We start from the raw sequence: 24,638 nt of genomic DNA, 5'->3' as shown, positions 1-24,638 counted from the left end.
TGTGTGTTTCTGTATGTCCTATGGCTTGTACACTCCACAATCTTTATCTTCACATCAGACCAGAGCTTGATTCCTATCTCAGATTTAGATATGCCAGAAAAATGGTAGATACAGAGAAATTGCCACCAGTAAGTGAAAAATTCCGGAAAACACTGGCTAAAACCATTAACCCAGAGCCCAGACTTCGTCCTCACTCTCCTTTGCCAGGCTCCCTGGTCGGAGCCTCAGAGCTGCAATCCTGGATCTGGCCAGCAGGTGGCTTCCACCTCCATTTTTCTTTTACAAAGAAAATGAGCACATGACGCCAAGAATAAGAAGATCTCGGAATGCTTTGTTTACTAAGACACTAATTATGTTTGTGAAACTTATATGTATTACTAGAGCAGTCCCATCTGCTGCTGACCCGAAAAGAACATCGAGTTCACTGAGGTATCTCCTTCCCTCCTAAGTGTAGGTTGAAGTGTCCACACTGCAGAGGGGGGGGTCCCTCCCAGAGAGTAGGGTATTCACCCTCCAACCCCACCCACCCCGTAGAGTCTGTCCAGAACTTTTCCCACTCCTTGTCTGTCATACCCTGTCCATGACACTGGACACAGCCGCCAAGACCCCGCTCTGGAGCCCCATTCTCTCTTCCACCTCCCACCAGTCCTGCAAAGCCCTTCAACAGGCGACCATTGCCAACACGCTACTGCCACCTGGTATTTCGTTTTCGTATTCAAGACCCGGAGTATATGTTTTTACACTCTTCTTTTACACCTAACAGGTTTTTCAGGCAAAATTAGAATCATTCTGTACATAGGTTCATGGGCTGGGTTTTGAGGAAGAGGATGGTATTTTTTTTGCTCTTTGAATGAACGTCTTTGTAGAGAAGTTTGACAATGGAGGTACGATGGTGCCACCTCGTGACAGTGGACTGAACTGCAGCATGAACATCGCTGAGCCAGAAGGTGGGAGGGAAAGGCCTAAATCCAGAGAGCTTTCTGGAAGTCTGGGTGGAAAAGGGACACACTCCGGGTACAGGGATACTGAGGTATCTAGACAGAAAGTGCAGCCTCTTTCTATGCTGAGTGGAAAGCTCTATGTGATTTCAACAGAAAGACCATTTTTATTTTTATGTTTTAACAGAAAGTTTTTTTTTTGTTTTTAAAGACCTCTGGATAAAGAGGTATACACCTATATAAGCAAAACTGGATCCCTGTCATTTATGATCATTGTAACCCACCTTGGCACTTATTGTGACCATATTTCCATGTAAGTGAATTTCTGTGATAACGTTTTAAGTTACTTGACAATAAAATTTCACTTATTTTTTTATATTGACCTGTTGTTGCATCATATGGATGCTCCAGAATTCACTTTTCCAGTACTAGTGATGTAAATATAGTTCCTTTACCACGTTTTCTATTACAAACTATAGTGTGCTTAACATTCTTGTTCATATACATGCAGATATCTTAGTAAGCATTTTTATAAATTCCCGAAGTGTTCTTTCAAAACAATGAAAAAACTATTTTATTTGAACAAACTATTACTGTTTTATATTTCTAACAATACTATATGAAAATTCCTGTTTCTGCACACTTTAGAAATAATGTGAATCGTTGCTAATCTGATAGGCAACAAATCCTCTCTCCTTGTCGTCACTATAACTCGTTTTTGCTGCCTGACTAGAACTCCATCCTATGGATGTAACATAATGGATTCTCACTACCTCGTGTCATTTGGAATTCAGTGTTTCTTATATTCCCCATTGTCAAGGCTGTGTGGATGGCATTTAACTGTGCTGAAGGGCACAGTTCAGGATTCATGTGGCTATTTGCACATGAGCTGAACGTGTCCTCTTTGAGCACACATTGCACTCTCTTGTGAGAGTCCTAGGATTCAAAACGCAGCCTGGTCGATGTATGAATATATATGGTGTGAGTGTGTCAGTGTATGGGTGCAAGTGTGTGTGTGCGCACTGACAACCACATTTCCTTCTGTTTCTTTCAACCCCTTCATGGCCTTGCTTCTCATTCGTTCTCCCTTCCTAAATCCAGGCCCAGGAATGAAGGTAGGGAATTATCAGGATGGCAATCCTTATAACCAACTCCTATCACCATCCTTAACTACGTCCGTCCTGAATGTAATTTGCTTGTTATGGTGGTACAAAAGAAGACCAGGCCAACATCATATTTTATTTTTATTTTTTTTTTATTTTAAACAGCTTTCTTTGGGTAAAATTTATAGGCAATAAAGTTCACACATTTTAAGGGTACAGTGTGATGATTTTTAGTAAATGAATGCAACCATCAACATAATTGAATTTAGGCATTTCTGTAGTTCCCAAAACTTCCATAATCCTTGAAAACACTAAACCCCCGTACCCAGAGTTAGTACCAGGCAAGCACTGATTTGCTGTCTGTCTCTATGGATTTGCCTATTTTGAACATTCCCTATAAATTGAATCATATAGTATTTGGTCTTTTATGTTTGACTTTGTTCATTTAGCATAATGGTATCAAGGATCATATATGTTGTACATGTATCAGTGCTTCATTCATTTCATGGCTGAATAATAGTTTGTTGTATGGCTATGCCAAATTTTACCTGTGCATTTATCAACTGATAGGCATTTGAGTTGTTTCCACTTTTTGGCTGTTATGAGTAATGGTACTATGAATATTTTTCTCCGAGTTTCTATGTAGATGTGTTTTCATTTCTCTTGAGTATGTAACTAGAAGTGGAACTGCTGGGCCATATGGCGCCTCAACACGTGAAACAACATTACAATTTCAGATGATTTCATTCCATAATTGGAAATACCTTGAGAAAAAAAAAAAGAGACAGGTGAGACACAGTCTAGTGAGGCGACCCTAATAAACATTGTTATCCTGCTGTAGACCTATTTGTAAAATCCCTTCCAATGATGCAAAAGTATGAGACATGTGGGGGACATTTTCAACTTCATTTGAAAGCCTACTGTCTATAGCACACACTTCCCCATTATCTGACTTGGTCTCCATGGAAGGTGTTTTACAATTCTAGATTTCAGGTAACTGACAGTATCAGTTTGCAATGTAATCCTGGTCTGTAGACAAGCAACTTAATTGTATCTTGGGAAGAGAAACCTCTGTCTCCATTTGACCATGCATTTCAACACTCATGATGTATAAATGTGACAAAAAGGTGGTTGTTGACTTTGGCAAGATAAATTTCAGTGGAGGAGTGGAGGGACGTCCCCATTAGATGAGAGATGAAGACTGAGTTGGAGGGGAGGTGGGGGGATGTGACTTGAGTATCAAGAATTCACTGTAGATCTTTGGTTGCAGAGTGCAGAATATATATGTAAAGAGGTCAGTAACCAGAGATGTGGACAGAGGTCCACAGCATTAAATGATGTTCTATAATCACCATTCATAAGATACTTGAGCAGCTTGAAATCTTAATGAGAAGGATCTATCTCTTCTTAGATTTAACATCTGAATTTACCACACCAGCCTTCCCACACTTTATTTCCTTGTTTCCATTCTGGAGAAGCCTAAAACTTACTGAAGGGATAGTGTAGAGTTTCTTCTTAATGTCTGTTAAACGTATGAACGGATGAATAGGTGGATGCACGACGTGTCAAAGATGTGCTAAGAACTTAAGGATTTTTATCCCTGAGTGCAGAGCTCCTCATGCAGATGACTGAACCCATGGTGGTGGGTGGCTGAGAGGATGCGGCTTCTCAGGACTCTGCAACTGACGGCTGCAAGATGGGAGCCCTCAACGTCAGTGTTCAGAAGCGCATTTAGGCAGACTGCCACACCTTATGTCCTGGAGGGATCCATCCCTGACCTGAGCAGGTGAGTTCACAGACAGGCTTGCCTTCCACCTGGGGGAATGGGACTACTGTCTGCTCAGAAGCTTGCTGTGGTCCAACTCTTGTGCCATTTCGAAAGACTCAAGAACGAGCAGATCCAGCTCCCCTCTAAACTTGAACTCAACATATATCACAAAGAGATATTCTCAATCTCTTTCTAGGGATACACATTGTCCTTAGGAGCCCCCAGAGGACACACACACACACACACACACACACACACACACACAACCTGGAGCCTTCATGCAGGCAGTAGCCCTAGGAGAACTTGCTGGCTTATAAGGCCGTCACTCATTGTTTGTTAGGTTGCAGATGTCACTGGACCTTTTTGCATTAATAACTAATGCAAATGATGATTAGCAGAATAGTCTGCATACTAGGAATACTTTTAAATAACCTTACTATCCAATTAAATCTGATGACAATAAGAGAATTTCTATGTTCATGTTTTTCAAGTGTAACAATAAACTACTGAGAATTTCCAGTGTGGGTGTGCATAGGGGGAATCCTACAAAGTCTGATATTGCTGGTGGGGATTGCACTTAGTACAACTTTTTCACAGGTTGATTTATCAATATGCATTAATGAATCCAGGAACTTTTGACCTTCACGCATTTGGAGACTGTTCCTTCAATTATTCATCCTCAGCATAACACCAGCCCCTCTATTCTACTGTGCATATTCCTTATGTTGTCTGGGAATTCACTTTCAAACACTAATGACCTAATCACATTCCCTTGTCTCTACAGAACAGGAAATTGAAGTGCAATTGATGTTCACCGACTTGCATAAATACAAGCAGGACTATCAGCCTGGCGTCGCAAGTGAAGATAGATTTCAGAAGTGACACAGATCAGCAGGAAAGCAAGACTTATTTGAATACGGTGTCATGTGCAGCTGAGCATCATGCAGTCTGCACTCGGACATATAGGGTGTCAGTCTCTGCTTTTCCTCTTAAGAGAAGGATGACCCCCCAGCCAAGTTGCTTAACCTCTGTACATTACTGTTTCTCCAGCTACAACATGATGTAAAGATATGTTATTCTCTACCTTCCAGGAATGTTGTGGAAAATGCATGAGAGAGAAAAAAATGCATGCATTCACAATAGGTAAGTCCCTATGACTTTCTGGGTCAGAGGTCCTGCCCTAATATATAACTTTTCAGTTCCAGCCACCCTAAGACTACTCACAAATGGCCGTTCAAGTACAAAGTAATGCAAGGACTTATGCCTATTGAATTCATTCAACACAGAGTATGATAATATCTGAAGTGTAGATTGGAAAGTAATTACGTAGAAATAACAGCTTCTTCTATCCTATCTAAGGTCTCAAAAGTGCTTTCCCAGATGGTATCTCATTAGCCTCTACATCTGAGAGGTTTTATCCAAAAAAATGGCCAGCATGGGGGAAATGATTTACCCAAGAACCTATGATGTGCCTGGCCCCCAGTGATTTACTGTAGTGTTCTTCTGCAAAGCCCATTCTTGCTGGGTTCCAGTACATGTTATTCTTTTTTTTATTATTATTATTGAAGTATAGTTGATTTACAATGTTGTGTCAGTTTCTGCTGTACAGCAAAGTGATTCAGTTATACATATATATACCTTTTTACATTCTTTTCCATTATGGTTTATTACAGCATATTGAATATAGTTTCCTGTGCTATACAGTAGGACCTTGTCGTTTATCCATTCTATATATAATAGTTTGCATCGGATAATTCCAAACTCCCAATTCGTCCCTTCCCCACCCCCCTCCCCCTTGGCAACCACAAGTGTGTTCTCTGTCTGTGAGTCTGTTTCTGTTTCATAGATAAGTTCATTTGAGTACACATGTTATTCTTAAGAAATTAACATAATTATTAAAAGTGGAATGGGAAAGGATATGAAATAGTGTGAAATGGACCAATGGTTTTCTTTCACACACCCAATGGAAATGCTAGAGTCAGTTTCCCTTTTTCCTAAATTATCTGAGAAATGACTCCAGCACAGAGAAATGACACTGAAGTGAATACGTAATGAAAACTTATACATTTCCCTTCCATTTAATATTTCCACATTATTGTCTTATAATCATGCTGTTTGGATTGTATCAAGGGAATCTCCTTTAAAGGAAGGTCAGGTATGAAATAAGACTATTCATACCTATTCAGTACTGTATGTATCATCTGCCCGATTGACTTTTTGCTCCTCACAGTAATTGTCTAATATGGATAGAATTGTTTCCATTTTACAAGTGAGGAAAGGCAAATTCAGAGACACTGTGACGCAGCTATTATAAAATTTCCCATCTGCTTTTCACATCCCTTTTTTGCAGCCTCTAATGATCACTGCCTAGAGCTACATTTCATAAAAGGTTGCAAAAGCATGATGTACAAATTCTTTAATTACTTCTGCATGTATTAGCGGAAATTCTTTTATAAAAGAATTCTTCCCTCAACAACTATGCGTAGGTATAACATGCACAGGAAAAGCAAGGTGTATATACAATTCATTGGCAATATTTCCACTTTCAAAAACCAGGTGTTTCCCTAGGACTCTCAAAGGTGAGCAGTGAGTTGGTTTTGTTGGCTTTTTTTTTAAGAGTGTCATAGATGTTTCTATATTTGACTTGTTTTAGTGCACGATACTCATTAATGTTTTTGATGTTCAAATTGTTCTACCTTTGGCCAATGGGAGGCCCTGAGGTTATGAGTCTTTCTGATATAATTTCTGGTATGAGAGTTCAGTCCAGACTCACCTGGTACAATCCTTACCTAGACCAAAAATCAGGCATTTCTCCAAGGAAGCCTGGTTCCTTTTAGTGGGAAATTCAGTCTAGGGACTACAGTTGCTGATTACTACTGTGTTGGTCATTGTTTCTTGCCCTTTCAGTGCATAGAGCCAGTAAACCTAGGCTTCATATTTAAGAGAATTTACAGCATTGGCTTGCATCCTGGGCTGCTCTTCTGTCCCCTTACAGGTACGCATTTTTATCATCTTTTGTATTAACTGTACGGTTCTTAAAGTATAAGAAAATATAACATACATTTGTTTTCTCCCCCTTTCATATGTAAAAGTTGTCATATGCTACACCAGTGCTACCCAACAGAAACTTCTGTGGAGAAGGGAATGTTCTGTACCTGTGCTGCTCAACACAGCAGTCATTAACTACCTGAGTTTTATTCAGGAATTGAACATTTAGCACCTGAAACGTGGCAACTGTGACTGAGTAACTGATTTTTAAATTTCATGTAATTTTAATTTAACTTACTGTAAATAGCTACTTGAGGCTAGTGGCCGTCATATTGGACAGCAGCAGCTCTACACACTTTTCCGCACCTGGCTTTTATCACTGAACAATATATCCCGGAGATGACTCCACAGCAGTGCAGAGAAGGAGTCGTCATTGCTTTTTATAGCTGCACAGTCCTCTCAGATGTAGATGGACCACGGCTTATCCAACCAGCCCCTTATTGGTGGATATGTCTTGTTTCTTGCCTTCTGCTGTATGAATTGTTCCGGCAGGAATGGCTTTGTGTTTATGTCTTTTTGTCTTTTTACATTGTTACTTTGGGATAGATTCTTAGAAGAGACATTGCTGGTTCCAAGGGTAAGTACCCTGGTAATTTCATAACATCGTATCAAATCCCCTGGCTAGGAGTTATACCATGTTAACATTACCACCAGCAATGTACGTGACTGCCTATTTCTTCACAGACTTATGTAAATGATGAGAAGAGGCATCTCGGTGTTTTGTCTGTTTGTTTGTTTTCTTTGCATCTCTTAATCCACAGTTAGGTTTCACACTTTTTAACATGTTTAAGGAACAATTGTTGGGGAAATCCTTTTTGTATCTAGTGCCCTTTCTCCTTCGGAATGTTCTAATTTGCCTTTGCTTTTTCATAATCTTTCTACTACAAGGTAGATAACCTTTGTCATTGATGTAAGCTGTACGTTTCCCAATTTGTAATTTTTCAGTTTAATTTGCTTATGGGATGCTTTCTGCCTCACAATTTTTAATGAAATCAGGTGTATTATGGTTTTCCCTTATTGCTTCTGGATTTGAAGCCATATTTAGAAAACTTTTCTTCACTACTGGCTTTTAGAGGAATTTATTGTGGGTATATGTTTGTGGACAGGAGAGAGAGAAAGGGATCATATTTGAGCGTCAGGTGTAAGAGGACCCCAGAAAAGAAGTGACCACCATGTGAGAAATATGTGAAAACCATTTCACTAAGTCAAGAGAATTAGGCGTTTGGACCAGAGTCTTGGTCCTGTGTTTGTCTTGATAGCTCGGTCTCTACTCTTTTCTGTCTCTTGTGGGTATGGATCCAGGCTCCCCCTGACTGGCAGAGAAGGTCTTCATGAAGCAGGAACTCCATGTCACCTCAAATGGACCTGTCAGATGACTAAATGGATAGAACCACCCTCTCAGGGATAAAACATACAAAACCAGTTCTGAAATGTACCACTCTGACAGAGCAAAGGTCTAAGAGAAAATAAAACCTCCAGCTGGAGCCTGTGAGGAGAAGCAAAACTGAGACCAACACTGTTCACCTCATCCTTGACTCTCTGAGTGATGTCCCGTCAGGAGAAGGTAATAGCCTATTCGTCCTATGCAAAAAGACGGGGGTTTGAGTTAGAAGGTGCCACAGTTTCCCAAGTTATAGCCTCTCCCACTAAGCTACATCATTTCCTGTTTCCATGCTGGTTTCCAGGACTCAGGGTCAAGCTTGGACTAATCTTGCTTAGAATGGAGCCTGAGGTCATGGGGCTCCATGGGGTGGGCACTAACATCCATCTAGTTTCCTGGGGGCTTTTCCAGTTATGCAGGTCTGGAGATGAAGAGAGGGAGGTTGGGATGCAGATAAGGAATTGGACTGACAGTTCCTGCCACATAGTACACACACAGTACACATTAATAAATTAATGAGAAGCGGGATAGAAACTACACATACGCCCTTTTAGTCTTTCTATACACATCTGAATTTTTCAAAGTAAGTTAAGATCACACTGTACTTGTTTTTTTCCAATAGACTTTGAGGAAACTTTTCACTTCTGTTTTAAAACTATGTATCTTCCATTGAGGGGGAAAAGAAAAATGTGTAGAAAATGGAGAGCGATGCCACCTGGTGACCAGAGTCAGAACTGCAGGTGTAAAAGTCTGAACTGGGGGCTTGGCAAAGGATGGGGGATGGAAAGGACTGTGGTGTTGGTGGGGAGGGGAATGAATTTCATCCTAAAGGCAAGATTTCTAGGCTTCACACTGGCAGCGATCCTTCTGTATTCATGCCCATGCTGGGATCCTCAAGCCCTGGGACCGGAAACCTGGCCCGTAAATGAACTGAGTAGAAAGCTGCATGAGTTAGTGTATGAATAATTGGTGTAAAGAAATTTGAGACAAAGAGACATATACAAATACACACACATACAAAAAACTGTCAAATCAACTGTTTTGATCTGCTTCCGAATCCATGAATATATGGATAGCGTATTGGTAATCAGTTTGCAATTTTTTGTATTTTCAACATTTTAGTCAATGTTTCCATTCTGGAAACAGCATAGAAATGCAAAGTTATAAAACAAAAACATCTTCTGTCTTCAACAATCCACACTCAGTGATTTATTATCAAAGAAATCTGTTTAGTGTCTAAGTCAATAAATGTATTTCTACACTATTATTTTGTGACTTGGCTGCTGATATACCGGTTTTGCAAAACTTGATCTCAGTACTTTGTTAGGGCACCAATTAATACTTCTCTTTGTTTAACACATATGGAGAAATATAGACATGCGTTTTTGGAAACCAAAATTACATTGCCACACCCATCTGTCCCTACCTTTTGGCCACCATAATACAAAGAGAGTTTCTCTTAACTTATTGGTGCCTACTTTCCAGATTTTTCTCTGTATGTAATGCACTAACATATTTAATCACCCTCATACACCCATGTTGATATATATTCTTTTGCAGAAAAAGGGTCATCATATTTTACTTTGTACATCATGACAACCCTGTTCGCTTAATATGATTTATTTCCTATTAATTTATTTAGCTTGGTTTGTTTTCAAGTGGTTTTTCTTTGCATCCGCTCTTGATATCATTGACCTAACTCTACTGTTTAAGAATATTTTGTACATTGAAGAGATAAACCCACGTCTGAATACAATATCCCCCAGATTTTCACACACCTTTTAATGTTTATAATGCAGAGGGTATCTAATCCTTTTTAATGAGTTTTAGTGTTTTTATTTCACTTCACGTTGTTTTAAAAGGAACAACTGAATAATAATGCCTTCTGGGATGTCGAATGTCAGTTCATAGGATAAAATGTAACTCCAGATTACTTTGTGTAACTCCAGATTATGAATCCTGGAGCAGCAATTGATAAGGTTGTTTCTAGGTCACGTTACTTAACTTTTAAATTCTGTTCCCTGAAATGAATTCAGCAAGGTAGCAGGGTACAAGATTAATATACAGAAATCTGTTGCATTTCATTACACTAATAATGAAATATCAGAAAGGAAAGTAAACCAATAATCCCATTTAAAATCCCATCAAAAAATGAAATACCTAAGAATAAACTTAACCAAGAGGTGAAAGACCTATACGATGAAAACTATAGAACATTGATAAAAGAAATGGAAGGTGATTCAAAGATATGGAAAGATGTCCCATGCTCTTAGACTGGAAGACTTAATATTGTTAAAATGGCCATACTACCCAAAGCAATCAACAGATTTAATGTAATCCCTATCAAAATACCTGTTACATTGTTCACAGAACTAGAGCTAAAAATCCAAAAATGTATATGGAACCACAAAAGACCCAGAATTGCCAAAGCAATCCTGAGGAAAAGAACAGAGCTGGAGGCATAACCCTCCCAGACTTCAGGTTATACTACAAAACTACAGTAATCAAAATAGCATGGTACTGGCACAAAAACAGACATATAGATCAATGGATAGAATAGATAGCCTAGGAATAAACCCACCCACCTACAGTCAATTAATCTTCAATAAAGGAGGCAAGAATATACAATGGAGAAAAGACTGTCTCTCCAACAAGTGATGTTGGGAAAGCTGGACAGCTACATGTAAATCAATGAAATAAGAACACTCCCTCACACCATATACAAAAATAAACTTGAAATGATTTCAAGACCTAAATATAAGACATGACACCATAAAACTCCTAGAAGAGAACATAGGTGAAACACTCTCTGACATAAATCGTAGCAATATTTTCTTAGATCAGTGTCCCAAGGCAAAAGAAATTAAAGCAAAAATAAACAAATGGGACCTAATTAAACTTAAAATCTTTTGCACAGCCAAGGAAGCCATCAACAAAATGAAAAGACAACTTATGGAATGGGAGAAAAATGTTTGCAAGTGATGTGACTGACAAGGGGTTAATATCCAAAATATACAACTCCATATCAAAATATAAACAACCCAATCAAAAAACGGGCAGAAGATCTAAATAGATATTTTTCCAAAGGAGACATAAAGATGGCCAACAGGCACATGAAAAGATGCTCAACATCACTAATTACTAGAGAAATGCAAATCAAAACCTCACATGAGTCAGAATGGTTATCATCGAAAAGTCTGCAAATAATAAATGCTGGAGAGGGTGCGGAGAAAAGGGACCCTCCTACACTGTTGGTGCGAATGTAAATTGGTGCAGCCACATGGAGAACAGTATGGAGGTTCCTTAAATAGCTAAAAACAGAGCTGCCATAGGATCCAGCAATCTCACTCCTGGGTATATATCCAGAAAGAAATGAAAACTCATACACACACACACACAGTGGACAATTACTCAGCCATTTGCAGCAACATAGTTGGACTTAGAGAATATTATACTTAGTGAAGTAAGTCAGACAGAGAAAGACAAATATTATATGATATCACTTATATGTGGAATCTAAAAAATAATACAAATGAATCTATATACAAAACAGAAACAGCCTCACAGACATAGAAAACAAACTTATGGTTACCAAAGGGGAGAAGGAGGGGGGAGGAACAAATTAGGAGCATGAGACTGACAGATACAAGCCACTATACATAAAATAGATAAGTAACAAGGATTTACGGTAAAGTACGGGGAATTGTATTCAATATCTTTTAATAACATATAATGGGAAATAATCTGATATCCAAATCACTTTGCTGTGCACCTGAAACTAACACAATATTGTAAATCAACTGTACTTCCATTTTTAAAAATACACACAAAAAATTCTGATTCTGATCATTTATAAGTACCTATTGGTCTTGAAAAGAGTTTAGGATTAAATGAGATAACGTGTAAAACCCCTTTCATATAGTGGTTGTGTACATGTTAATATCCTACCATTCCGGTTCTCTTTCCAAAGGGCAACAGCTTGTGCTGCTTTCTGGGTCCAGTTCAGCACCTCAAGAATCAGCTAGTCATTGTGGCCCCCACACCCAGTCCTCTTGGCCCACGGAGTAGGATTTCATCCCTACCATCATCTTCATGTCCAATGGGGAGCATGACACAGCCCAGATTCCACATCAGGCGAGTTTTCCACTATCAGTCTTTTAAGCCCTGGAATTCTATCATCTAAACAGGAGGCTGCTGCTTGATCTGTGTAGAGGGCAAAGTGTAGACATTTGACCCTGGAAAATTTACATACTCCGTGAATCTGAGGTTGGCCCTCTGTAAGATGGGACTAAGGGCGCCTACTTCTAGACTTGTAAGAAGAAAAGGAGAAAACCTCAAAGAATGTCTGGCATGCAATAGGACTTTGAGATATATTACTCCTGGCCCACCCTGCCTCCTCTGTCCTATAAAATAGATTTGAAACAGCACCTGGAAATGTAGCAGCAAGAAGAGAACTTTGGTGCCATCTCATCATTTCCTTTTTCCTCATGCTTTCTTGTCTCCTTTTTTTCATTCCAGTTTGACCAGAAGCAATTTCTTATTGAGCCCCAGGAAGAAGAATTAGCACAGAAGAGCAAAGAATAGGAACAGGTCAGCTAGACAGAAGTCATCAAACATATGTCCAGTTCCAGAGCCATCAACTGACCACAGGACCCGGGTTGAGTCTCTTCCCCTGTGTCGGCCTGAGTCCTAACATAGAAGTACACTCAATATAGAAACAGGGGTTAGGGGTGGGGCCTTTTCGGTCAGAAGACCAGGATTTGATACTGGGAACCATTACTGGCTGGTTGACTTACCTTGAGCAAGTAATTTATCTAATATGTGTGCTATAATTGTTGCTATCTTTTATTACTATTGTGGGTTTATTATTCTTTCAGTTTTATGAGTATTATTATTTTTCTTACCACCCAGCCAAGTGTGAATGGTAGGAGTGGTGATTAGCACAAAGTTAGGGATGAACCCAACTGAGGGTGGAGAATATAGGAAGTGAAAACAGAGAATGGAGGTGAAGTAAGCAGACAAGCCCTGGGCCCTCCCTGGGTGCCAGGCCCTGTGCCCACCCTTTCATGACCCAGGGAAGGTTCTTACCCAACAGCACTCCTGGTTCTCAGCTGCAGACAGTGATGACCTGGGGGCTGCCAGGGAGGTGCCCAGATGAAGGACTATACCCTTATTAGCTCCCTCCCCATTGAAGACCACCAGAGCTGCCTCTCCATTGCCATCTCCCTGCTCTTTGCCTCTGGGTATCGGAAAAGGTACCCCGTGGAAACTTCCACACCTGACCCTTGAAGGGCTTTCCTCATACAAAAGATACTCTACCTTCCTCAGTCCTCAAAAGTTGTCCTGCACAACTTACATTCCCACCAACAGTGCAAGAGGGCTATGACCCAGCAATCCCACTACTGGGCATATACCCTGAGAAAACCATAATTCAAAAAGAGTCAGGTACCACAATGTTCATTGCAACACTATTTACGATAGCCAGGACATGGAAGCAACCTAAGTGTCCACTGACAAACGAATGGATAAAGAAGATGTGACACATATCTACAATGGAATATTTACTCACCCATAAAAAGAAATGAAATTGAGTTATTTGTAGTGAGGTGGATGGACCTAGAGTCTCTCATACAGAGTGAAGTAAGTCAGAAAGAGAAAAACAAATACCGTATGCTAACACATGTATATGGAATCTAAAAACCAAAAACGGTTCTGAAGAACCTAGGGGCAGGACAGGAATAAAGACGCAGACGTACAGAATGGACTTGAGGACATGGGGAAGGGAAGGGTAAGCTGGGACGAAGTGAGAGAGTGGCATGGACATATATACACTACCAAATGTAAAACAGACAGCTAGTGGGAAGCAGCCGCATAGCACAGGGAGATCAGCTCGGTGCTTGGTGACCACCTAGAGGGGTGGGTTAGGGAGGGTGGGAGGGAGACGCAAGAGGGAGGCGATATGGGGATATATATATACATATACCTGATTCACTTTCTTATACAGCAGAAACTAACACAACGTTGTAAAGCAATTATACTCCAATAAAGATGTTAAAAACAAAAAAAAGTTGTCCTGCACACTAAGGAAGGGGGACTCTGTGGTAAAGAAGGAAGTGCCTGCCTCTCAGAGGTATGTCATCTCCACGTTTTTACCTGACATATTGTACTTTTATCACTAATGACTTTATACACTTCCTATACACAGCCCATCGATACACACACACAAACACACACACACACGGAGATACGCTGTCAATTCCACTTGGTTCTACTTTATCTCCCCCATGAAATTGAGCACAATGAATGCTTTTCCAAGTTAATGAATGCATGTGCACATCTATGTGCACTATCATATTCATCAATAGGGGTTTTGAGGGAGTACCCCTGGGGCCTGTTATATCAGGGGAGAACAAAATGACCATTTCTCCAGCCCTAGAAGCCCACTGTCTAAAAGGGAGGCTGCTCCATTGTCCTCTAGAGAGGGCGAGGGATGGAACCTCATTCCCAAACTCCCACTTATCTGGATAGGTGATAGAAGCTATATGAGGAGGAGCTTTGTCATCTGTGAAATGGGACTCATCTTTAACACAGTGCTGTCCTGAGGGGTGAATGAGAAAACCTGGGGCTAAGGCAGGCATTATGGAAAGGTGTTTCTCATTGTTTCTCCTAATGAGAATATCGATATCTTTATGAAGGAAGCATATCTCTCTCTGGTATGCCTTGAGTTCGAAGTTTTAAAGACAGAAGGATCTCTAGTTTCTTGGGAGACTCAGAAGCTCCTAAGAGCTGCCCAACATCGTGCCTCTGAGCAGACCCTAATCCAGTTCCCCACGCTGGGAAGACAGGCTTGCCTTTGATTCACCTGGTGAGCTCAGTGAGAGGTGGCACCAGGGCAGCAAGTTGTGGTGTTTGCCTAACTGCTGCTCCTGGACTGCTCCGCATGTTAATACGTTTATAGGAAAATTCTAGACCTGTCTCCCATTCAACAGTGCAGGGGTCCTCAGTTCATGCGTCATCCAGCCACGTCACACCACAGTTTCAACCATCTGCTGCCTCCCTGTGAGACAAAAACCTAAAACGTACTACCATTTCATTGAAATACAATTGTCCATTCTTTCATTCACTAATAACTAAATATATATTGGGCTTAAAATTTATACTGTTCCATTTGAGGTGTCTCATTAGCTCTGTAGTAGAAATAAGATAAGAAGGAAAATTAATATATGGGCAAATTTAAGAGTTAATAATGAGCTGAGATGGCTCCTTCACATTAGCTGTTAACTTGCTCAAGTTTCAAGGCATTGAAGATTAAATGATCCCTCTTTGGACCCCTCTTCCCCATTCAGCCAAAAGCCTCTCTTTCTCTTTGTCTCTGCCTCTCTATTTCCTTCTCTCTCTCTCTCTCTCTCTCTCATGATGAGACCTCATTTTCTGTAGATAAATACAGAAATATATAAACGTGCATAATAAATATGTAAACACCTACATAAGCAAACTTACAGGAAGATATGATGAAGATGAAAACATTCAACGGTTACCTTTGGGTAGTATGTTTTGGGGTAATGATTTTTTCCCCCTCCACATATACTGTGACATATACAGTGGAATGAACCTCATGCACACTCCTGAACACCCAACTGTCTGCTAATACAGAAGCAGCATCCATGAAATTAATAAAAATAATACAAGGCTGCTCAAAATAACTAGTTTCATATGTAACACGAATGAAATGCTCAGATTAAAAATGACTGAAATAAACAAGGACAACAAATTAGCTTCAAGTTCCCATTAATCACTCCTCTACTCCTCCCAGCTCCCTCCTATCCCCACGCAAACCCAGCACTCACTTCTGAGACCACTAGAGGTTCACCTCAGGTGGGGTGGAGGATGCCTGCATGATGTCCTGCTGCTCCTGGGAGAGGGTGTGCATGGAGCTGGAGGTGGGCGTAGGCACTGGGATGGAGAACACACTCTGGGTCTCACTGGGGCTGGCGTCCCTCACAAACAGCTCGTCATTCACGATGCACAGACTGAAGGAAAAATGGGCCCTCAGACTACGCCTGGATGGACACCCACACCCCCAATATTGACTCTGCTCCCACTGGCACTCAGCAACCAGATTCCTCCCACGCCCCTCCTGTGTCTGTCTCCCAGGTTCCTTGACTGGTACCTCTGGCCCTCCCCACAGAGCCCACCTTTGGAGAGACTGTCCACCACCCTCACTCGATTTATAGGTTTATCCCCAACCCACGGGCAATTTCGCATTTACCCTTTACCACAGCCCAAGGGGTGGACGCTCTGATCCCCATTCTCGGAAGAAGACACTGAGTCACAGAGAGGTCATGTGACTTGACCAAGGTCACACAGCGAGTGAGTGTTGGGTCAAGGAGAGAACGCATAGGCCGACTCCAGAGCCCATGCTCTTCTTAACCACTAGGCTAGACTGCTCCTGGGATCTCCCTGCTGGCTTTCCACAATACCGAGTAAACCTAAGGTCTGCGCCACCACATTCCCACGCCCGAGCCCAGGCGGGGATGGGCATTCCCGCCCACAACAGGGCTCTCACCTGGAGTAGCTGGCAGGGGTAGCGATGAAGGTCCGGGTGAAGGCACGCACACAGTCCTGAGAACTTCCTTCCACTTCAACAGCAAACAAACAACAGTACCCCTTAGAGCCGCACGTGCTGTACACGCTCACACGGCGGTCCCCAGTCAGGCTGTGACTTCACACTCATGCTGAGAGGGCATTTGTTCACGGGGGCCAGGGTGTCGGGAATCGGGAGGGCAACTATAGGAGCAGTCTGCGCCCAGTGACAGGGCCCCTGACAACCACTACACAGGTTCACGGGATGCGTTTTTCACAGCCGCCCAAGAGGTGGATACTACTACCCCATTTTGCAAATGAGGAAACTGAGAGGTTAAGTAACGACCCAAGTTCTCAGAGTAAGTATCTGGGATGAGAGCCACCAAACTCCACAGCCTGTGTCCCCAACGCCCAGGGTGTGCAGGGCAGACAGGCATGGACACAGCTCAGACCTGGATTGTCTGTGGGAAGCCTGAGGGCTGGAGAACACAGTGGGGAAGGGGAGGGGAGGGGAGGGAAAGGGAAGGGAAGGGGTCCGGGAAGCTGGGTGGTTCTGGGAGTGAGCCTGGCCAGGGGGAGGCAGCAGTGGGGCATCTGGGGTGGGGATCTACACACACTCACCTTCCTTGAACACCCCGCTGACGGAGAAGCAGAGCATCGTTTCCTGAAAGGGAAGAGCCCAGGCGCCCAGTCACCACCTGCACCTCCTACCCACCTGCGGCTTCCTGGGCCCGCCCGAGGGAGGAAGCAGGCGCTCACCGTCTGGGACCACGTGTCCACCACGAAGGAGATGAAGTCATGCTGAGTCTTGGGCAACACACAGAGGGTGTGCACAATGACACGATTTGTGTGCTTCAGCAGCTGGACCCGCAGGTCTGTGAGGGGAGGGGAAGCGAGCGAAGGTCAGGGGCTGCCACGCCCTGGGCCCTATGATTGACCCCTTCACCGCCCTTTCCCACCCAGTCTTCCCATCACACACTCACGGGGGTCCGTGAGCTTCTTCATATTCCGGCTGTCCTTGAAGTACTTGCACAAGCTGCTTCTAGGAGACAAAGAGCAACAGTGGGTGGTGGGTGTTTGCAGGAGCTGGCCTGTGTCTGCTGGGGAGCCACACGGCCCAGGAGCAGAGCCTGTGCTGTGATACTCACGGGGCTGGGTCCTCGGGGTGGAAGGGAATGGTCAGGGAGAAGCAGGCCTGCTCGTGATAAGCACCCACGAGACCCTGTCGGTCTCCACAGTCATGGATCAAGTAGTACCTGAGGGGGAGCAATGAGGACAGTCTATCTCTGTGGTCTGGACCTCACATGAGACTTGGAAACTCCCCTGAGCAGACCTGTGCTTAGGTGGCCTCACCTGTCCTCGCCCTCTCCCCCTTGCTCAGCTTCCCAGAGGTACTTACTGCTGCAGGAATTGCAGGACTAGGCTCTTCAGCTCATCGCATCCAAAGTAGCTGCCCTGGAATCAAAAGGCATTTGAGACTATGCAGTGGATAAAGCCTCCCTGCAACACCCCAAATGTCGTTTGATCCTCTTCCTCACCTTGCAGGGCTTTAATACGCAGGGAGTGTCAACGTCAACAGTAACTGGTGACGGTAACTCCTGGCCATCCTGGAGAAGGGAAGAGGAAGTCAGGAGTGGAGACCAGGGGAGTGGCCCTGGATGATCCGGGAAAAGGATGGGCCCAGGAGGGTGAGGGTCAGAGGTCAGGTGTGAAAGGGCCCTGGAAATTCCATGGGAAAGCTTACACTGGATGTCTTCATCATGAGGTCCTGGAAGTCTCTAGTGTTATGTGCAACTTGTGTGTGTGCGTGTGTGTATTTATGGGTATTTTTCCAGCAAGTATATCCATGTCATTTTCAGGAGTCCAGGCCCCCCAAAATGGTTAAGGTTCTGATGCTAATATGTGATCTAGGCAAGACCCAAAGGGCTTGAGGGCAGGTGCAGAGATCACCGACATTCATAAGAGACAATGACTTACGTAGGCACTTACCAGGCGTAACAACTTCGGGAAACATTCTCTGATGGCCCTGTCCAAAACCAAAAATAGAGAAGAGATGGTTGATAGTTCAAGGTTGCAATGCTTCCTTTGAGTTAAAAGAGTAATACCATAAACAGAGATCAGTGTGTTCTGGCCCATCCAGCAGCGCCCTTTGCCCACCTCTGCTTCTGATTTTAAGGGTTTTCGGTCCACTTCCCTGTTGAGCACTGAGCATCTGTCATCTTACTGTCTGAAAGGCACTGTGTCCTCATCTCTCTCAATACCTTCACTTTAATATTCCTTCCCTCCCTCCCTTCCTCTCCTTCGCCTGGGTAGCTCCCACCCAGACTACTCGCACTCCCTTCTCCAGTGCCACAGGGAGCAGCATTTCAAACCCATACTGCAGGGCTTCCTTCTCCTCCCTTCCTTCCTCCAGGGCCCCACTGAAGGCTGTGGGGAGAAGAGGGAATGGGGTGGGAGCCCGGGGCTCTGCTACCTCACTGGGGGTCCAGCACTCTGGCAAGACCCGGGCACCCCCCAGGGATGGCCCAGGATGCTGGGCCAGGGAGGTGAGTGAGGTGGGGCTCAGGGAGGGAGATGGAGGGGATGAAGGCAGAAAGGGAGTGAAGGTAGGAGGGGAGAGATGAGAGAGACACAGGGGCACAGAGACAAGGGAGAGAGAGAAAACAAAGGGAAGGGAAAGAAGCTCTCCCGTGGTCGGGGTCAGGGAAGAAGAGAGAAGAAAGGGGAAACGGCGCCCCTGTTGCGGCTCTTCACCTGCCCCAGAATCGCCCAGACACACCAGGTAGGAATGGAAAATATGCCCATGTTGGGCTGGGGCCCCACTGGATGCTGGTTGAAACTTTGTCACCTGTGTGAGTTCAGCCAGACTTGGGCATGGGAAACAGGGCCGCCATGGGGGCACATCTCCCCCAGAATGAGGAAAGGGTCAGGTCCCAGCTCAGTATGGGGCTGAGGATCCGTGGCCCAGTCTTATGATCACCGTCTTCTCTCCTGATGAGCCCTGCACCTGTCTGAGTTCGTTCTTTATCTGAGGAATCATACCTGTCTCAGGCTGCCCAGGGCTCCTGTGAAGGACCAGATGGGATGATGTGACGTGTGCAGGGAGGGATGGGAAGTGCCCCTGAGAGCCCTGTCCTTCTGTCTCCTCTACCACCTCTGCCCTCTGCCTTCCACTCCTGCCTCAGGAAGCCCTCTGATCACTGGCGGGGGCCCACGTCTGGCCCCTTGACTCAAGGAGCCCTGCTTTTTCCCAAGGAGGCTCCAGCTCCTGGCATTGGGCCAGCAGAATGGATGTCATGACAGCAGCCACCCACGGCCTCAGCCCTCAGCATGGCGCACGAAAGCCCCCATGTCAACCTGGGAGACGAGGGGGGACCCCTTTGGAGGAAGGGGAAGAGGGCCCCTCTCAGAACGGGGGAGACAAACGCCATCTCAGCACGAAGAAGGAAGGCTTGTCTCAGCAAGAGGCCCTGGACTGGAGGACCCTTCTCAGTCCAGGGCGCCAGCATCTGGATCAAGGCTGGTCGCTCCTGGTCCTGGTGAGGAGGAGAAGCCCTGCTTCCTGCGGCACACTCTTGGGAGGCCTTGGCGGAATATAGCTGGGCGCAGAGAGCTGGAAACAGACCCCAGAGCCCCTGCAGAGGTGAGCAGGTCAGGGGAAGGAAACTCCTCACCGGTGATAGGCACAGAGAGAGCAGAAGGTGGGGCCTGTGATCCTCCCAGAAGACCAGGGCTGCCACCTTTGGCAAAGGGGCACTGTCACAGATAGTCTAGGCTCCCATGGGTGAAGGTCACCAGGAAGGGTGACAGGGTGTTCACACTGACCTTACATAGGTGGACCGGTCTGGGAAGGTGCCACACAATGGGTTCCCTTGCAGCCACAGCTCTTCAAGCTTCAGCCCTTGCATCTTGCTCAACTCCCACGCAGACTTCAGCTGAGAAATATGGGGCGGAAGTGGGAAAAGGAATCCCAGGGAAAGAGGGACATCCGGATCTCTGCACCCCCAGCCCCCTCCCTCCCCCACAGGTACCTTCACCTGCCTCCTGTCATCACTCTGATGGCCACTAACACGCCCCCCCCTACTCTCAACCCAAGTTTGATCTGGCTCCCTCTTCTCACCTCATTTTTGGAGAGGTTCAGGATCTTGACCGTGGGGGCCATCTGTATAATGTCAGACAGGCCATCCAGCTGGTACAGTTTGTTGCTGCTCAAGTTCAAGGACAACAGCTTTGGGGCAAGAAGAGGTAGAGTGAAGGTTACTATCTAGGACCTTGGAGACAAATCTGCCCTCCACCCCATCTCTTCCACCCCCTACCCTAATACCAGCACTGGGCCTACAGCCTCACCTCAGGGAAATTCTTTTTGATGATCTGCAGGGTGGCAGCCATGCAGTTTCTTCGATTCAGAATTATATCAATATCATGGCCCAACAAGTCTTCAGGAAGGAGAGGGGAGGGAATCAGATGGCTGAGTGGGGTCTGGGGCCAGCAACAGCCCCGCCCCACCTTACCATCCCTAAGTCTCCCTCCAGGAAGACCCCTCTGCCCTCGCCCGCCCTAGAATTACTGCTGTCAGCCGTACCTGGGTCAACGCGGAGCCTCCGGAGGTCAAGAGCTTGCTGGGAGACATCAAATCGTTTGCTCAAGGTCAGCTGCGGAGAGAGAGATGGAGAGAGCCGCTCTGAGGCTGTGGTGGTGGCAGGGAAATCTGGGGCGAGGGGGACAGGGGGCTGGAGGAAGGAGAGGTGGGTCTGAGCGCTGGCACACAAAATGCCTTGAGTCTGCATTACTTTTAGCTGCTCCATTTCTTCTGGCTTCAACTTATCCCGCACAGAGTAGGGAGCAGCGGAGGGGCTGACAAACACAGGTATCTGCAGGAAGAAGAGGTGGGGTAAGCACCAGGAACTCTAGTTCCAAAGAAAACAGACAGCCCCTGGCCTGTACTCCTTCCTCAGGATGAGGTACAGGTAATGCCCGCGACACACACCTTTCGGCTCTCCTCGTCACAAATCTTGTAGCTGACATCCATCAATGCAGAGGCAGTGCTAGCTTCCTGGACAAAGAACCGAGCCCCATTGTGCATAAAGTGGAACTACAGGGATTGAATGCAACAGCAATAGTATCAGAAGCCAACAGACCCTGCTGAACCAGGTCTCTCTCTCCCCCTTCCCTGTGCCCACGCGTCTGGCTTCGGCATCCTCTCTTACGTCCACTGGAGTGAAGGGGACACTGCAATGGCTCTGGATTGAGTTCATTAGCCATGTCCTGTCATACTGTATTCCACAAGGAATCTAGGATGAAAAGAAGGGATGGGAGAGAGGACAGACAACAGGGAATTTAGGCTGGAGGACGAACCTTTTCCTGTTCTTTTCCGGCCTTCTACTGAGCTTGACAGGGCTTCTAAAGAAGGGACCACTGGCATGATTTCTTATGGGTGTGCGTAATATGGATTTCCTAAATACTCTTTCTCTCCAGTCAAACTCTCTTCCAAATAATCAAGGTGTCAGAAATGATCTTCCTTTTATAAATTTCCAGGAGATCCTACCCAGTGCAGACACTGCTTGCCCCTCAGACAAGGTCTCCAGAGGCTCGACCCTCCATCTCCCACACTCAGCTTGCCAAACTGAGACCTCCAATGTGGAGTTGCTCCATATCCTTGGCAGTAGTTTCCATCTTTGCTCTGAGACAGGCTCCTCCGTTCTCCTCACAGTCAGCCTGTTCCCTTTACACTGCTTCTCTGAATCTGCCCTTAGATGAACAAGATTGTTAACTCCTGGTCATAAAAAGGACAGCTTACAAGCTGTCCCCAGTGAAATAAACCAGCATCTCTACATGAGACCAACACAACTCCCCCTGACTTTTCTCTCTTGCACATTCCATACATTTTTCAGGATACTCACGGTGACCCTGAACCAGCTCCCTGGGGTTCCATCTTGTGTGTTCTCCTGCATTTCTCTCTCCAGAGGTTTTCTGTTTCCCCACACAGTCATATGCATGTGGCCTTCACTGTGCCATCTCACTCTCCTCTCGTTGCCTCGGATGGTACAGGGAGAGCTGCAGGGGGGATGTGGAGAGAAGGAGGGTGAGTGGCCATACGTGCTAAGAAAGTCTTCTGTACACCCTCGTCTCTTTGACACCAGCACTACAATTAGGATTGCTCAACCATTATTTCACTTCTAGCATGCTTCAGTTTTGCAGTGACAGAAGAAAAACAAGTCCACGGAGAGTGAGAGAGGTGCATAGTCCCAGGGGCTGCTGTGTACAAACCCTGCTGCCTGGTCACTTACTGTCTTACTTCGGGGTCCTCCTGGACATCCCTCTTCACCACGTTTCCATCATCCTCCTGGAGGTGTGAGGGCTGAGGCTCACCCCCACCGTGTTCATAATGAGGGCTCCTCTTGCCAGAATTACCTGGGAAAGAACTACAACCTTTCTGTCTTCCTTGAGGTGGTCTACCACCATCACTGTATTCTGAAAAGAGGAACAAAAATACAGGTTTGAAGACACATCTGTGGTGCACTTACCACATACCATGTCTTAGGTAACAGGATGGTAGGGCAGGCACAGTGCCAACCTGGCCTAAGGGACCAATCCCACAAACCTCAGAAAGGACACTCTTCTGCCTGTGCAGAGAGGACAGCCTTATCCGACAGATGGCACTATCAGGGGAAGAATCGAGGAGGAGCAGGATGAGGAAGAGGAGGACAAGGAGGAGAAAGAGGGAGGAGAAGGAGGAGGGAGGAGAGGACAACTGCGTTGAAACTTTTAACACAGTGGAGCAGGACTGATAAGGAACCGAGGTGTATGCGTCCATGGGTTAGACTGGACACCAGTCATATATGTACCAGGAAGGCACCCGAATCTTGCCTTCTCTCAGGACTTTCCAACAACCACACCAATACCTCTCTCGTGCTTCCCAAATCCAATCAGCCACCACACCGATTCCACTAACAACCAGCAAGCTAGCTGGACTTCCTTTGCCAGTGCACTAGGAGCTTTAATGTCAGGTGGCACTGATGTCACAGCCTCCTGAACTGTCTCCCTCCCTCCAGCCTTGCCCTGAACAATACTCTGTTTGAAACAGCCAGGGTGAGCTCTCTTTGGGGCCAGCCTGAAATGCCTTTCAGCTCAGCAGGCAACTCTTCCTCACTTCAGCTCTTCTATAACAAGGGTGTGAATGATAACCTGGAATGATGTGTCAGCCACCATTTCCAAGTGTTTAGGGATTCTTCTTTTTGCTTTCTATTACTGGTTTCTAATTTGATTCCATCGTGGCCAGGGAACACACTCTGGGACATTTCAATTCTTCTTCTTTTTTTTTAATAATTTAATTTCTTTATTTATGTCTGCGTTGCGTCTTCGTTGCTGCACACGGGCTTTCTCTACTTGCGGCTAGTGGGGGCTACTCTTCGCTGTGGTGCACAGGCTTCTCGTCGCGGCGGCTTCTCTTGTTGTGGAGTTTGGGCTCTAGGCACGTGGGCTTCAGTAGTTGTGGCACGCGGGCTCAGTAGTTGTGGCTCGAGGGCTCTAGAGCGCAGGCTCAGTAGTTGAGGCTCACGGGCTTAGCTGCTCCGCGGCATGTGGGATCTTCCTGACCAGGGCTCGAACCTGTGTCCCCTGCACTGACAGGCGGATTCTTAACCACTGCACCACCAGGGAAGTCCCTCAGTTCTTTTTGAAATTACTGAGGCTTGTCTGATGGTCGAGGAGATGGTCTAACTTGGTGAATGTTACAGAGACCCTCGGGGAAAAACCTGTACTCTGCTGTTGGTGGGCGGACTGTTCTATTTATGTCATGAAGATCTCGTTAGTTTCCT

General features: G+C 45.1%; 1 protein-coding gene across 1 annotated transcript in view; it reads right to left on the bottom strand.

The window, feature by feature from the left end:
- The window catches only part of LOC118888426 (nuclear RNA export factor 2-like), a 295,223-nt gene extending 272,436 nt beyond the window's left edge, over positions 1–22,787 (bottom strand). The window contains exons 1-17 of the mRNA XM_036839403.1: positions 22,722–22,787; positions 22,029–22,112; positions 21,803–21,913; positions 21,612–21,692; positions 21,404–21,473; positions 21,169–21,257; positions 20,942–21,049; positions 20,647–20,756; positions 18,811–18,847; positions 18,360–18,428; positions 18,221–18,276; positions 17,970–18,077; positions 17,805–17,863; positions 17,581–17,696; positions 17,443–17,485; positions 16,805–16,877; positions 16,086–16,268 (exon numbers count right to left, since the gene is read on the bottom strand). Coding sequence (XP_036695298.1) covers positions 16,097–16,268; positions 16,805–16,877; positions 17,443–17,485; positions 17,581–17,696; positions 17,805–17,863; positions 17,970–18,077; positions 18,221–18,276; positions 18,360–18,428; positions 18,811–18,847; positions 20,647–20,756; positions 20,942–21,049; positions 21,169–21,257; positions 21,404–21,473; positions 21,612–21,692; positions 21,803–21,913; positions 22,029–22,112; positions 22,722–22,772 — 1,437 coding nt within the window. The 5' untranslated portion in view covers positions 22,773–22,787 and the 3' untranslated portion in view covers positions 16,086–16,096. The remainder of the gene's footprint in view (positions 1–16,085; positions 16,269–16,804; positions 16,878–17,442; positions 17,486–17,580; positions 17,697–17,804; positions 17,864–17,969; positions 18,078–18,220; positions 18,277–18,359; positions 18,429–18,810; positions 18,848–20,646; positions 20,757–20,941; positions 21,050–21,168; positions 21,258–21,403; positions 21,474–21,611; positions 21,693–21,802; positions 21,914–22,028; positions 22,113–22,721) is intronic.
- Positions 22,788–24,638: the final 1,851 nt, after the last annotated feature.

Source organism: Balaenoptera musculus, chromosome X, assembly GCF_009873245.2.
Source record: "Balaenoptera musculus isolate JJ_BM4_2016_0621 chromosome X, mBalMus1.pri.v3, whole genome shotgun sequence".
Lineage (NCBI taxonomy): Eukaryota > Metazoa > Chordata > Mammalia > Artiodactyla > Balaenopteridae > Balaenoptera > Balaenoptera musculus.
The sequence above is the reverse complement of the archived record's forward strand: the minus strand, read 5'-3'. Positions and strand labels throughout refer to the sequence as shown.